Genomic DNA, 13,954 nt, shown 5'->3' on the forward strand with positions numbered 1-13,954 from the left:
TCAACCCTTTAATTTTTTTACGAAGGAGACTTTTTCTTTAAGCCTGACTCTAAGTAAGATGACCACTTCTGAGGTCTAAGCTAGGGGATTCAGGTAGTAGACGGCGTCAGAAAAAGAAGAAAGGTCTAGCCGTTGTGGGAAGTAGAAACCCAAAGTCTGGAAGACACGTAACCCAGATAGTCTACACAGCGTACTTAGCTTGGTGCCTGACATGCAGGAAACAATATTATTAATCCAGCTGTGGCTGTTGTTGAAAATAAAAAGCTATTTCTTCAGTAAATATCTCCGGATGCCAGGTAACTCCATGTCCCAGCACACTTCAATTTTAAGGTTAAAGCAGCTAAACACCTTATCCTTATCCTAACTCCTTATCATAACCCCTTATCCTTATAATTGAAATCACTTATCGTGGCTCCATCTCTGTGTGTGGAACAAAATAAAATTGTGATTTTTTAGATCTTTTTGTTTTAATATTTCTATGTAAGTAAAAGTTGTGAATTCCTTGAAGATGGGTTCTTTATGATCACCATTATGGATCTTTTCTTGTCATTAACATTTATATAAGATCATTGTTTTATTGTGTATAGCCTCTCCAAAGTGTCTCATATGCCTGGCTTCCAGTATCATTCCTTGTTCATATTAAAGTTTCTTTTAAAGGGTCTTATTCAGTCCAGATGGCTCGTATAGTGTGCTTACCATAATTTCTCATGATGGTTAAGAACTTGGACTCTAGAGCCAGACTGCTGTGAGTTAGAATCCTGACCCAGGATGGACGTATCAGCTGTGTGACCTTGAGCAGTCACTTAACCTCTGTAGTCCTCAGTTTCTCTTCTCTTAAATGGAGATAATAAAGGAGTTTACCTTTTACTATTATTGGGAGAATTAAATGAGATACTGCATATAAAGCACAAAGCTTGGTATGATGATGCTTCAAAAATGTTGGCTGATATTATTATTATTAATCATCCTCACTTAATAATCATAATATACTCCTCGCCTCACTTAAGGCTGATACAAAGGTGGGTGAGAGAGATCCATGCCTTCAAGAATCTTGCAGTTGACTAGGGATAATATTCATTCATTCATTTAACAAATATTTATTGAGTACTTACTGGATGCCAGATACTGTTCTAGGCATTGGGGACAACTGTGCACTTAGCCCAACAGGAACCAAAACAGACAAATCTCATGGCTTTTATATTCTGGTGGCTACACACTTAAAAAATTGTATACAGTCTAAGACGTGTAAGTGGTATGTGAATGATACTTACAAAATATTTGATCAGATGAGGCTTTTAGTATAGGAACACGCAGTTAATAGTCCTCAAGTATCTATTAAATAGAATCAAGTAGTCACAAGCACAATAAATAAAAGGACCAGATGAAAACCGATCTCAAGAGCAGGTGTAAAAAAGGCTATAAAGTTGCTGTTTCCCAACCCTCACCCCTCTGAAGGATCTGCAGCACCTCCATTTTATTCCATTGGCTTTGGCTGGATCTAGGCATAGCTCATGGCAGTGTGCCTGCTAAGTCAGAAACCACTCTTCGCAGCAAGCTCTTAAATCACTAGTATGTTCCAACATGCCAATGCAATCATGGGTTGAACTCAGGATCTGAGTCACCTGCAGAGAATCTGCACACCCAGGTGCAGAATGACAGGAAATAGCATCTGATGTCTTCTCACTCAGGACCAGATAAGTAATTTTTGGCACTAGCCAATTCTCAAAGTTAGAAATGTGCCCGGGTTTCATGGACGTAAGCCAAACTCCTAAATGGGAAAAAAAAAGTCTGAGGGTAAGAATTAGAAGTTGTTAATCAGAATTCTCAGTCCATACCTGATGTGACATTTACATAAATCATTTTTACATTAATTTCCATCTCCTCAGTTATTGTATTGTTCGAGTGTTCATTAAACCCTTCCTGTCTCTTCAGGGCTGTCAACTACTCATCTATAAAAGCTCTAAAATCCTTAGCAGAAAGTTACTCCACAAATATCTATAATAAATTTTTATATTTACTCACACATACACATGGGTACACATATATACATGCATATATAATTCTCTATTACAGTAGTAATTTGTAGTTATGGAAATTTTGAAAAATACAAAAGAGAATAAAGAAGATGGGAAATTACTATACTGCCATACAGATAAACATAATGCTTTTAAGTATTTTTCAGTCTGTTTGCCTAGATAGATGGATAGACAGACATAGTTATGATAATGTATATAATTTTTTATTCTGGATTTTTCAGCTATTATTATAGAATAAGGACTTCCTCATAACATTAAAAACTCTTAATGTCATTTCCAGTACCAGCAGATGCTATAATTACTAAGCAATAAGCAAGAACTGTGTTCAGCTGTACGTAACTGAAAGCAGGTACCTCTTCAATTGAGTAGGGTCTTCAATTCCAGGCATCCCAGCGCTTTGGGTATACCTGGTGGCTGAGTGATAGGGGTATACCAGCACGCCTGAGTGATAAGGGTAGGGAGGGTACATGCACTAGTAGTTTAAGTAGGATCTTCAAGTAATCTGACCCCCCATGTCCACCCCAGCTTTGAGAATCATTGGTCTAAATTCTGTACTCCTTTTTCGTCTCTTCTGCTCAGTTACGAGAGAAGCAAGCCTATGTCGAGAAAGTTGAGAAGTTGCAGCAGGCCCTGACCCAGCTACAGTCTGCATGTGAGAAGCGAGAGCAGATGGAGCGGAGACTGCGGACCTGGCTGGAGCGAGAACTGGATGCGCTGAGAACCCAGCAGGTGAGAGAACGGGGTGGGGCCGACAGCAGAATCCTGCATATTCTTTCAGCAAACATTCTGGAGCAGAGCACCTGCTGTGGGCCAGGCTCTGCACTCTGCACCGAGGATGCAGAGGGAAATAGAGCTCCTGTCCTAACAAACCAACACAGCAGCCAGTGAAGGAACCAGGCGGTCTGCTCCTGGGAGTGACAAAAATCCTTACGGAAAGTGGTGACCCCAGGGGCCGTGCATCCAGGAATGTGGCTTTAGATGGCTTCACAGAGGAGGGCATTGAGTTGGACTTTGAAAGATGAATTTGTTGGCGTTTCCAGGGTAACAACATCAGAGGTAGAGAAAGAGTATGTGTAAAGGCAGAAGGTGTGACACGGCAGGTTCAGGACAGCTAGGCACAGCTAGCGGGCGGAGAATGCCCAGTGAGGCTCTGGTGAGGAGGCAAAGGCCAGTTTGTGGAAGGCATTTAGTCACATTGAGTGACTGGACTTTTTCCTGTAGTTGACAGAGCTAACGACTGGGAGGTTTTAAACTGGAGAGGGCTACGGTACAAAGGAATGGGAAAGAGCCCTCTGGTGGTGTCAGAAGGGTCTGGAGGGGCAGATGATAAAGTCGTCAGGAAGGCCCGCCTGAAGGCTGTTGGTAGCATCTAGGGTGTAGTGACAGTGGGAATTCACAGGGGAGCTAGTAAGGAGATGAAATTAGTAGGATGTGATCATCAGTGAGTTTTCAAGGGTAAAGGAGAGGAAGGATTTCAAGATTACCTGTGGAATATAATATTGGTCATAAGCTCCTACTTCTGCTTCTACTTCTTTCTCCTGGTAACAGCTATTAGTGTAACTCAGCTACGAATAAGCTCAGGGTAAAACGCCCCAGCCCAGGGTCCACATGCATCTTGGCAAGGGCACAAGTCCTGCAGGACAGCTCTGCAGCTAGACTGGGCTCCATGCAGGCAGGTCAAAGGCTTCTGGCTCCAGAAAGCACCTGGGCTCCTGTGTCATCAGCCAGCATGGTGGGCAAAGCCCTCTATGCAGCTGATGAAGGGTGTGCCCTAAGTTGGGAACCAGGAGAACGCAAGACAGGACTCCATGAAATTATCTACTGGATAGGGCATAGTGGCTGTGGTTGAAACACTTGAAAACACTTGAAAGCATACACTCAGGCCAACCCAGCCCTTTCTCATGGCAGGCTCACACAGTTCCCTCTGGTATGTGTACTTGGCTGGAGAAGGAGGTGTTAGTGAGATTGCCCAGAAAATTAAGAAACCTACCCGGCCTCCCTCCATCTTGGCTGAGTCAGTGGCTCGTAAGGAAGGGTGAGTCTGTCTCTGGACATCTGTACATTCCCTGGTACTTGTGGTCCACCCCTCAGCTGTTCTCCGTTGTGCAGTTTTTGTGATCATAACCTCCCCAATGGGAGGGCAGCCTTCTCTGGTGCCTGGTACCACGCTGGCACCCCAGTGGATACTTACGAACCCTTGGCTGACAAAATGGGCACACCTCAATACTTAGGGCAAAAAAGAATGTTTATTTCCAGTCAGTGTGTCACCCACACCTTATAGTTAGATTACTTAACCTCGGACCTTCTATTTGGGGAGCTATGAAAGCAGACTCCACTCCGTTATCCTCGTTGTTTATCAGGAAGGAATGTGAAGTTATAATTAATTTGAAAACCATCACTACTGCCACAGAAGACCATTCACAGCATGCACACTCAGACCCAGGCACACACACGCCCATTATTTCCTCAGACCAATAAGGACGGACGTTCCTGCTGCGCATAAAGGCTGCCGGCAGATGCAAGCGCACCTAGAAAGACAGGAGCTTCAGAATTGAGGCTCTCCAAGGAAATTACCCAGCTTACATTTTGGATTTGGTTTGGGGGACTAATAACAGATCCCCAGCTGTTTATGACTAGCATGAGACCAAAGAGAAGGGAGACAATCTTTAAACAGAATTTTGTTTAATTCGGCATCTCTTTAGAAATAATATTATAGTTTTGTTTTTTTTAATGAGTGTGTTCATCTGTCTCCTATGATATGAAAGACACTTAGAAATTTCCTTGTTGCTTCTGCCTACTCATTAAAAATGAATATTATTTTTTAAATCTTTCCTTTAATACCTCTTTATTCTATCATTTTACCAGTGAGCATACATTATTCTATAACCAGAAAAGGTAAAAATTTTATTACAAATAAATCCACCTAAAAACCTTGAGATTCTAACTAGCTGTATGTGGTAGTTACTGTAAAGTGTGGCCAAACTCCTGCCTGGAGCTTGTGGACTAGTGTGGTGAGTACAGCCCTGCTGGCCCTCAGCAGGCCCGACGAGTCCACTCTAGTCCACTCTAGAGCATGGGGTCACCTGAGAAACTCAGCCTTTCTGGGAAAAGTATCCGGGGGTCTCTCTGATCGGCTTCCTCCTCATTCACTCTTCAGCAGCTCGTGCTCTTACCTGCCCCGGACGTGGCCAGCCCAGACCGCACCCTGTTCCTCATCCCTGTGTCACCAAGGCATTTATCTTATCCCATTAGAAAGTATGCTGAGGTCAAACTATAACAAAGCTCCTGGTCATCTCCCCCACTTCCTCAACAAAACCACTTCCCACAGGGAGTTATTCCACAGGGACCATTGAGAGAGTAGCTTAGAGTACTTACTAAATCAACACCCCACACAAGGGTTCTGCCCTTAGACTGGTGCCAGGACACAGCCGAACTTCTCCACTCTCATCCTTAACAGCACAGAGCCCCCAAGTGACCCCCAGTTATTCCCGCGAGGTGCCCTGGGACCTTCCAGAAAGTGGGTAGACTGGAGGTGAGCAGAGTGGCATGGAACTGGAGTCGAATCCTGCTTGCTCTTCCTACTAGAAAAATGAACTTGGGTAAGCCAGCTTTCTGAGCCTCAACTTCCTTGTCTCTAAATTAGGGTTGATAAATTATACTTACCTTGTACTTGTAACTACAGATAAGCAAATCTGCACAAAGTTCTTAGTACATAGTGCCTGGCACTTAGCAATTGGTTAAGGAAGAATAACTATCATTGCTGTTCTTATTATCATCATTACCTTCAGAGTCATTTAAAGGCTTAAGGCATCCTTGGGACCCTCCCCCAAATTCCTCCCTTACTCCAACTTTTCCATTCCACTGAAAAAGTGACAGAAATGTGGCCGATTGAGAAGGAGGTGGTTGGAGATAGTTCAGGACACAAGGACTAGCAAGAAAGAACAACACCTTCCAGTGAACATGTTCTTGTCAGTATAAATAATCTTCCTCCACCTTGGGAGCTGAAGTACTTAAGTCTCATTAGAAGCTGGGAGATGCGAAAGAGAAATAAAAGTAAGAGAGAAGGAAATTAACATTTTTAAGAACTCACAATTTTATCTTTCCTGCAAAGTGCTCAAAATAATTTTCACATCTTACCTCCATAGTTCTCCTGTGGGGTAGAAGAAAGAAGGAGGGATCTTCTTGAAGAGGAAAATGAGACAGACACAGGGCGGTCAGCCCAAGGTCATTAGCTAATTAGGACATCCCTCTTGGGTAAACACATTTAGGGCGAGGATTTTATCTGTATTGTTCCCCGTGGTTTCTCCCCAGCACATGGTATGTGCTCAGTAAATATTCGTTGGCCAGCTTGTATGGACAGCAGAAGCAGGCCTGCCTGACCCTCAGTCTGTTTTTCTAACCAGCATACTTATCTGTTAGACCATGTATGTTTGAATGTTGAAAGTCATGCATTTATTTAATAACTTAATGACCTGAATTAGGCGCTCTATGAAAAGTTGTCATGATCTCATGTGAGGTCAAGAAGATTCTGCAAAAATTAGCCTGTCGAGATGGCAAAATAAGGATTTAGGTAGAAACTAACCAGCATAGATCACAGTTTAGTGAGGCTGTGGAATCTTTTTCTTGGAAAGTTTCTGAGAACAGGGGAGCTTCTCATCTCGATGGACTGGTTTATTTGTCCTCCTGCCTGAGGCCGGGTGCCTGGGCAGAGAGGGCAGGGGTGGTCAGTGACTTCCTGTATAGGTTGATGAGGACAAGTTCATGCCTTCCGCTGTATTCTTGTTTAAATGTTGGTGACTGGCAACACCTAGAATAATTTGAATTTGTAGCTTTAAACAGTTGAATAGAGACATATGGTTTACAAAAAAGCCCATGGGCCCATTTGATTTTTGGGGGATAGGATTTGATTCCATCAGGGCAGCTGAGATGCCCAGCTGTTGCTCTAGGTAATTTTTGTGGTTCAAGGTAAAGCATTCAGGTACCTCCTACCTTGCAACCAGCTCTGCATTTAAAATTTGTGATCATTGGGAAAACATGAGGAGAATGAGTGTCCCAGGATGTGGAATAGCTGGGATGAAATCATTCTCCCCTGAAGCCAGAACCTCTTCAAAACCCTATCATCCTCTAATCATGCTGTTTAGAGGATATAGTATACCTGAGTTCAAAGGAAAAAAAAAATTTTAATGTGCATATCCTCAGTTTCTAAGCAGTTCAGTTAACATAACCGATTTTTCCTATCTTACAGACACAGATGAAAAGACAGGGCTGAGAAATGAGCTTGACTTGCATTAGACGATTTCTGGTAGCACTTTACCTTGTTTAGCCCTTCAAATGCTTTCCTACGTATTATCTTATTTGATTCTCAGGCTTCTAAGCAGGGCAGGTATTAATTTCTCTGTTTCCCAGATGAGAGCGTAGCGGCCGGGAGAGCATCCCTGTTAGGGCATCTCGCTCCCACTTCCTTGGCCTTTACATGATACCTCCCAGACTCAGGTGAAACAAACAACCGGAATCACTTCCTTGAAGGCTGGAGGAAGTGCCTAAGACTTGGTTCCTGTTGTTGCTTTTGCTTTAAATTAACTGCAGGACATTGGACAAGCCACTTCTTATCATGCAGAGCTGTATGACCAGACAGATTCATGATGGAATCCTTACCCTACTACTGATGAGCTTAGAGACATTGGACAGTTCATTTAACCTCTCAGAAGCTTAGTTTTCTCATCTGCAAAATTGGGATGATAATGTCTGTTTCATGGAGTTCCATGAGAATTAAGCGAGACAGAGGAATTTGGTAGCATGGCGTTAGGATGCACTGAGTTTGGTCACCCATCCTGAGCAGGGAGCAAGCACATGATGATAATGTGTGTGGATGTGCTGAGGATCTTGGTGAACCAGGTGTTCTCCATGTGGGGAACAATGCAGACATGGTTTATGTTGTTTACTTCATAGCCCCGTTTCAGCGTCAAGCTGTTATTCCTTCTGCTTCTCCAGAAACATGGAAACGGCTCACCAGCCAGCATGCCAGAATACAGTGCCCCAGCCCTCATGGAACTTGTAAGGGAGAAGGAGGAGCGCATCCTAGCCCTGGAGGCCGACATGACCAAGTGGGAGCAGAAGTATCTGGAGGAAAGCACCATCCGACACTTTGCCATGAATGCCGCAGCCACTGCCGCAGCCGAGAGGTGAGACCAGCAGAGAGTCCAATGGTGGGGATCCGTCCAGTAATGTAAAGTACATCCGCACAGAGGAATATGTGTGGTCTTCAAGAATGACGTTGTGAAAGTTTATTTTATGCTCCTTTTCAACAGTGGGTATGTGTCATGGGCCAGACAAGGAGATTTAATCTTCATAACAGCCCTGAGAGGCAGAACTATTATTATCCTCATTTTGCAGCTGAAGAAATGAGGCTTAGTAAGGTGCAGTGGTTTATTCCAAATCACACCGGTAGCAAGTGATGGGACCACATGTCCAAGCGAGATTTGTCTGACTTAAAGCCTGATTTTACTTGGCTTAAAATTGTTTTCTGCTATTGTCAGTTATTACCTCTGTTGCTTTCTTTCTCTTTTGTAGGCGCACAGTCTATTCTTCCTTTAAGAATTAACTCAAAATGCTCAGTCATTTCCAAAATAATTCTGTGAAGCTATGCTCTTGTCTGAGAAAGTAGGTGGTTCCCCTTGACTGCCAGAGCTCGCCTGCACACATGACTGCTGCACTGAATTGCGTGGTGGTACATTCTACCAGTCAGGTCTCTCGCTGCCTCCCCCCACTCCACCCCGCACCGATTTTGCTTTTTGCCCATAAGTTATATTGGGCATTTAATTCAGAGTTGTTTCGGAATTCACTAAAATTTAGGGTCAGTGTATTTGGAGATCCTCAAATTTCAAAGGAGCATCTATAAAACTAGACGTAGTAAGGACTATTGTCATACCATTTGAGATAGTAAGACCTGAACCAAGTGAGATAAATAAACACTAAAGATGCACCCCAATCTTATCAATCCCATGTTTCCTTGAAAGAGGAAGAGAGGGCCTGTTGGTGGGGGGTGGCAGGAGCATACTTTATAAGTCATTGATGGGCTCTCATGTTCATTAGTCAAGCGCAGAACTGCTAGCAGTATGCCCACATGTTCCTTCCAGAAACTTGGAGAGAGAGCAGTGCCACCCATGCAGGAAGATGCCTCCACTGGGTGCCGCAGCACACTCACACCTAGAGAGACCTGCAGACTCGTGTGAGATCATTTTTTAGTGCCACCCACAGTAGTCCATGTGAGCGAGCCCTCGGGAGTGGGAATAGACATTTGAGACGTGCACTGTGTGGTGAAGCGCCAGCGTCATGACGTGAGGGCTGGAGGAAGTCGCAGCCTCCAGTTCAGTCCTTGCGCTCTATGAGTGAGAGCAGCGAAGCTCTTAGAAACATTTCTTACATAATTGAAATATTTTTATTTTCAGCTTTTTTTTTTTGGTAAGGAAGAGAACAAACTATCATAAAATTACAAAGGGATTTGGCCTTCTTTGCCAGATTTGGTCTAATGCATAGCTGTCAGTGATGCCCTGGGAATTGTCTTTCTCGTGATTTTTAATGGAGAGAACACTGCATAGGGAGGCAGGATGCCAATATTTAAGGCTTCTCCCGCTATTGCCGACTACAGGCGTGTGAGTCTGCGAAAGCCTTTCTGAGTGTCACTTACTTCATTCAAATATTACCTGTTTTCTGAAATGGAAAATGTAACTTTGGGCCTGTTACAAGGAGGGAGCCAGACCCTATTCCGCTAGCTGAGGACACTAAAGTCCCAGAGGCAGTGTGAACACATTACTTTGGAAGCATGACATGGGGACCTTTGTGTGTCATTGTCTCAGCTCTTATTGATTTATCGGATTGGATGCATGTTTGGGATCCAGGGCCCTGAGAGAGCAAATGGATCTGGAATGTAAAATCAGAAGTAGGGAGAATAAACAGGTCTGAAGCATAAGACCCTGTGGTGGGCACAGGAGTGGGACGGTGGGGACCTAAGTAGAACCAGACAGCCCAGCCTCATGCGTCATCCTTCATGCAAGGGGAAATGTCTGTTGCCCTCAAAATAGTCCCGTGAGATTTCCCCAGCGCCGTTGTTCTCTGCCCTGTTTGGAGTCCTGGACGGACGGACGGATGGTTGGATGGAAGGAACGAGGCCCTTTCCACTACTCTTCCCCGCCCCTCACCCTTCTTTACGTCCTCGTGTATTTATTAAGCATCTAATAATTCTGTGGGAAACTACCCTCCCCCTTACTGATCACTCCTTCCCATAGTCTTGAGAAAAATCAGATTTTTAGCTCCAATTTTAATGTTCTTTTCAAAGAAAACCTCTGTAATTTCAGGATTGCTTTTCTGTTGACAGAAAGAGAGAAAAGGAAAATGAAGAATTTTTGAGAAAGGTCAAAATTCTGAGCTCTTGTCTAGATGCTAAATGGCTTTATATGAATTGGTAAAAGTGATTATTTCTGGCCATTAGTTTTGTGTCTTTTCAGCCACTGCTGTGCACTTCACATTTATAAGCAATGATTTTCAAATAGAAAATTATTTTTTTATACCAACTGATTTTGCCATCTCGGTTCACTTTGGCACCATTGATCAGAATTTTAAGAGGTTGGGCCTTTTTTTATGGTTTTGAAACTTTGTGCACGTTTCAAAGCAATGTAATATTTTTTTTAGAGTCTTGTGTGTTTACCTCCTAAGTTGTTTTTATCTAATTGTGCCTGCTGTCTTTACTTGGCAGTATAAACGTGGATTTTTAAATTTGTTTATGGCTCTGAGTGAATTCTCCAAAAGTAAATCTGTTGAAAATGTTTCTCCAGCCACTAATTCCTGAATTAATGATTTTTGTACACCATAGGGTGAATTTATAGTTTTGTCATTATGTTTAAAGCATTTTGCTTGTTTTTTACATTATTTGGCTGTATTATTTATTTTCAGCCACAATCTGCACGTAGGCCGCATTCTCTCGTGTGACTCCTTTGTTGGTTTATTTTATCTATGTGCATCTTTGCCAAGGCCTTCATAAAAACACAGGAAACTTCGGAAGTGTAGAGTGGTGGTTAGGGACATGGACGTTGGAGTCATAGATATCCGGATTTGAATCTGTTTCCACCTTAACTAACTGGGTGTTCTTGCAGAGTCACCTAACCCATTTGTTCATCTGCAAAATGACAATAATAATACCTACTGCACAAGTTTCTGTGAGAACTAAATGAGATACTATGTATAACGTGCGTTACCCAGTCCCCAGCAGGAAGGAAATGCTCGTTCATTGGTAGCTGTTGTTAAAAGAGATGAAAGAAGAGGCTCATTTTTTCTAGTGTTCTAGAAAAGAGCTGTAAGATTTTAAATATGATTATAGCATTGGAATATGAAGCTAAAGAGATGCAGACTATTTGGCCAGATTATTTCCTATTAATTTAGTGCCCACCGATCAGAGACATTGTGCTTTTCAGTTTAAGATATACTTAGGTCACTTGGATGGCGCAGTTATCTTATTTGTACCAATCGTCATTAATTAGGACTGATTGAATGGCGAAAGCCGGTGGCAGAAATAGTTTTCTTTGACCAGTTGTTTTCAGTCAGACATGCTTCCAGCTCCCTCTGTCTGTCTTTCCCTCACTCTGCCCCCTGGACTGGACTGCAAGGACATGGTGTGTGTCTTCATCTCTCTGTCCTGCTGCCCAGTTTGGCTGTCACACTGAGTGGGCCTAAATCCTCTGCAGGGACCCCTAAAACAAGAAGTGAAGGATATTTCAGCTTGAGCCTCTCTGTTCAAGAGAGCTGGTGTCAAGTATTTACTAAGTCTCCATTTTACTGTAAAATACTGAAATAGCTACTATGCAGGTAAGAAATAGAAACAAAACCTTAGCTCTGAATGAAAAAAGCAGAAAGGATAAGTAGGTATCAGTCCAAGTATAGAGACATAGAGACGCTAACATGTGATAATAGTATCCTTACGTCAGTGGGTATACTGTATCCATGTTCATAGCATGCCACAGAGCTTGATATACAATGTCGTGAGTAGAAGGGGCAGGGAATTGTTATTTTGGATTGTATTTTGTTTCCTTTAGATGGTCTTAATTCTATCAAGTCAAGAGAGAGAATGGGCCAAAACTTAGAGGAAAAGTGGCCGAAGGAGTATACGGGGAGGTATTTTTAGTGCAGTGCCCTCGGATGCCTCCCATGAGCATTTGCATCATTCTCTTGTGTGTCCTCTGTTGCCAGGGACACCACGATCATCAACCACTCGAGGAATGGCAGCTACGGCGAGAGCTCGCTGGAGGCCCACATCTGGCAGGAGGAGGAGGAGGTGGTGCAGGCCACCAGGAGGTGTCAGGACATGGAGTACACGTAAGGGACAGCCGTGTGCGTGGCTGTGAGGCCAGGCTCCACTCTATTCACTCACCTCAAGGCCCCAGTGACCAACGTTCGTGCTCACACTCCAGACCCTTTCTGTTCTGAACAGCCGATAGGCTCAGCAAGTTATTGTCCAAGTTGTGGAAAGAACTCAAGTGTTTTGAGATTCTCATTTTTGGCTATCAGGGAGAAAAATTATCCTCTCCCAGAAAAGCATCTTTTAATTTTTTTTCTCACAAAATGGGGAAATTGATTTTAGTGGAAAGCTCGCCCTGTGTGAGGCTTCAGAGTTGCTGTGCTTCCTGCTGCTCTCCGGCCCCCGCAGCCAGCCGGGGATCCTAGACCCTCTGAGCTGAGCACGCCATGATCCAGGGGTCCCTGCTGGGAGGCCACAACTATATGTCCTCAGGTTCCCAGGAAGTCCTCAGAGGCCAGAGAAGGTCCACCCTTTTGATTTACTACAAAAGATCCATCTTACACAATTGGCAGATTGGAAACGTTGAAGACTTAACTACACTTAACTCTTCATCCTGAATTATAAATCAAGTGCCTGGGGCAGCCTGAGAGAAACGTTTCAAGTTTGCTAGCCAGATGGCTCCTGGTTATGATTGTTTTATTTCGTTTGTTACGCAGCATTAAGAACCTCCACGCCAAAATCATAGAGAAGGATGCCATGATCAAGGTCCTCCAGCAGCGGTCCCGTAAAGATGCCGGGAAGACAGACTCCTCGAGCCTGCGGCCCGCCCGCTCCGTCCCGTCCATTGCCGCGGCCACCGGCACACACTCCCGCCAGACCTCTCTCACCAGCAGCCAGTTAGCCGAGGAGAAGAAGGAAGAGAGGACCTGGAAGGGGAGCATAGGTGAGCCCCGCGCCTCCTTCAAGGTCAGAGTCGGGAAGGCAAGAGCTACACAGACGTTAAGAGGCAATGTCATCTGGTGGAAAGGGTCCTGACGCTTTTGAGGTATCTGGCTCTGCCACTCGTGGGACACAGAAATGTCACTGAATATCTCCAAGTCTCTGTGAAATGGGAAGGGTAATCAATCATACTTAGGTTGTGGAAGTTAAATGAGACGTGTGGGAGCAAAGGCTAGACCACCAGAGTAGCTATTAGCCATGGATTGAACCACAGAATTATCATTTATTGTTAGAAGTCGAATGACCCTCTACAACATAAAATGTTCTGATGCGAAAAGCCCAGTCAGGCCTCAGAACTCGGCTCTGTCCCAGACCAGTTATAAGACTGCTCCACCTCTGCTTCTGTGCCTAGAAAAGCAGGGTAGTGTCTGCCCTGTTATGACATGGGGCCATGGTGAGGGCAAAATGAGATAACGGGGAGAAAACACTTTGGAAGAAGTACGCTTGAGCATGAGAGGTTGGTGGTGGTGGTTCTTGTATTATTTTTGCACAGGCAGAATTTTGAGGATTCCACGGATGTGGTCTTCGCCACGAATGGGCTTCCTGGGGCGAGGGCCAGCCGGTTGATGGGGCTAGCCGAGTCTGGAGAGGGAGTAGGCAGCACTCCCAGACACACGTCCTCCACTCTCTT

General features: G+C 44.1%; 1 protein-coding gene across 2 annotated transcripts in view; it reads left to right on the forward strand.

Annotated features, from left to right (window-relative positions):
- Nucleotides 1-13,954, forward strand: part of AMOTL1 (angiomotin like 1) — a 92,707-nt gene that overhangs the window by 69,467 nt on the left and 9,286 nt on the right. For both annotated transcript variants that reach the window (XM_025043736.1, XM_006907484.3), the window contains exons 8-11: nucleotides 2,616-2,765; nucleotides 8,028-8,218; nucleotides 12,276-12,401; nucleotides 13,041-13,267. In XM_025043736.1, coding sequence (XP_024899504.1) covers nucleotides 2,616-2,765; nucleotides 8,028-8,218; nucleotides 12,276-12,401; nucleotides 13,041-13,267 — 694 coding nt within the window. The remainder of the gene's footprint in view (nucleotides 1-2,615; nucleotides 2,766-8,027; nucleotides 8,219-12,275; nucleotides 12,402-13,040; nucleotides 13,268-13,954) is intronic.

This window comes from Pteropus alecto, unplaced genomic scaffold, assembly GCF_000325575.1.
Source record: "Pteropus alecto unplaced genomic scaffold, ASM32557v1 scaffold12, whole genome shotgun sequence".
NCBI classification, from domain to species: Eukaryota; Metazoa; Chordata; class Mammalia; order Chiroptera; family Pteropodidae; genus Pteropus; species Pteropus alecto.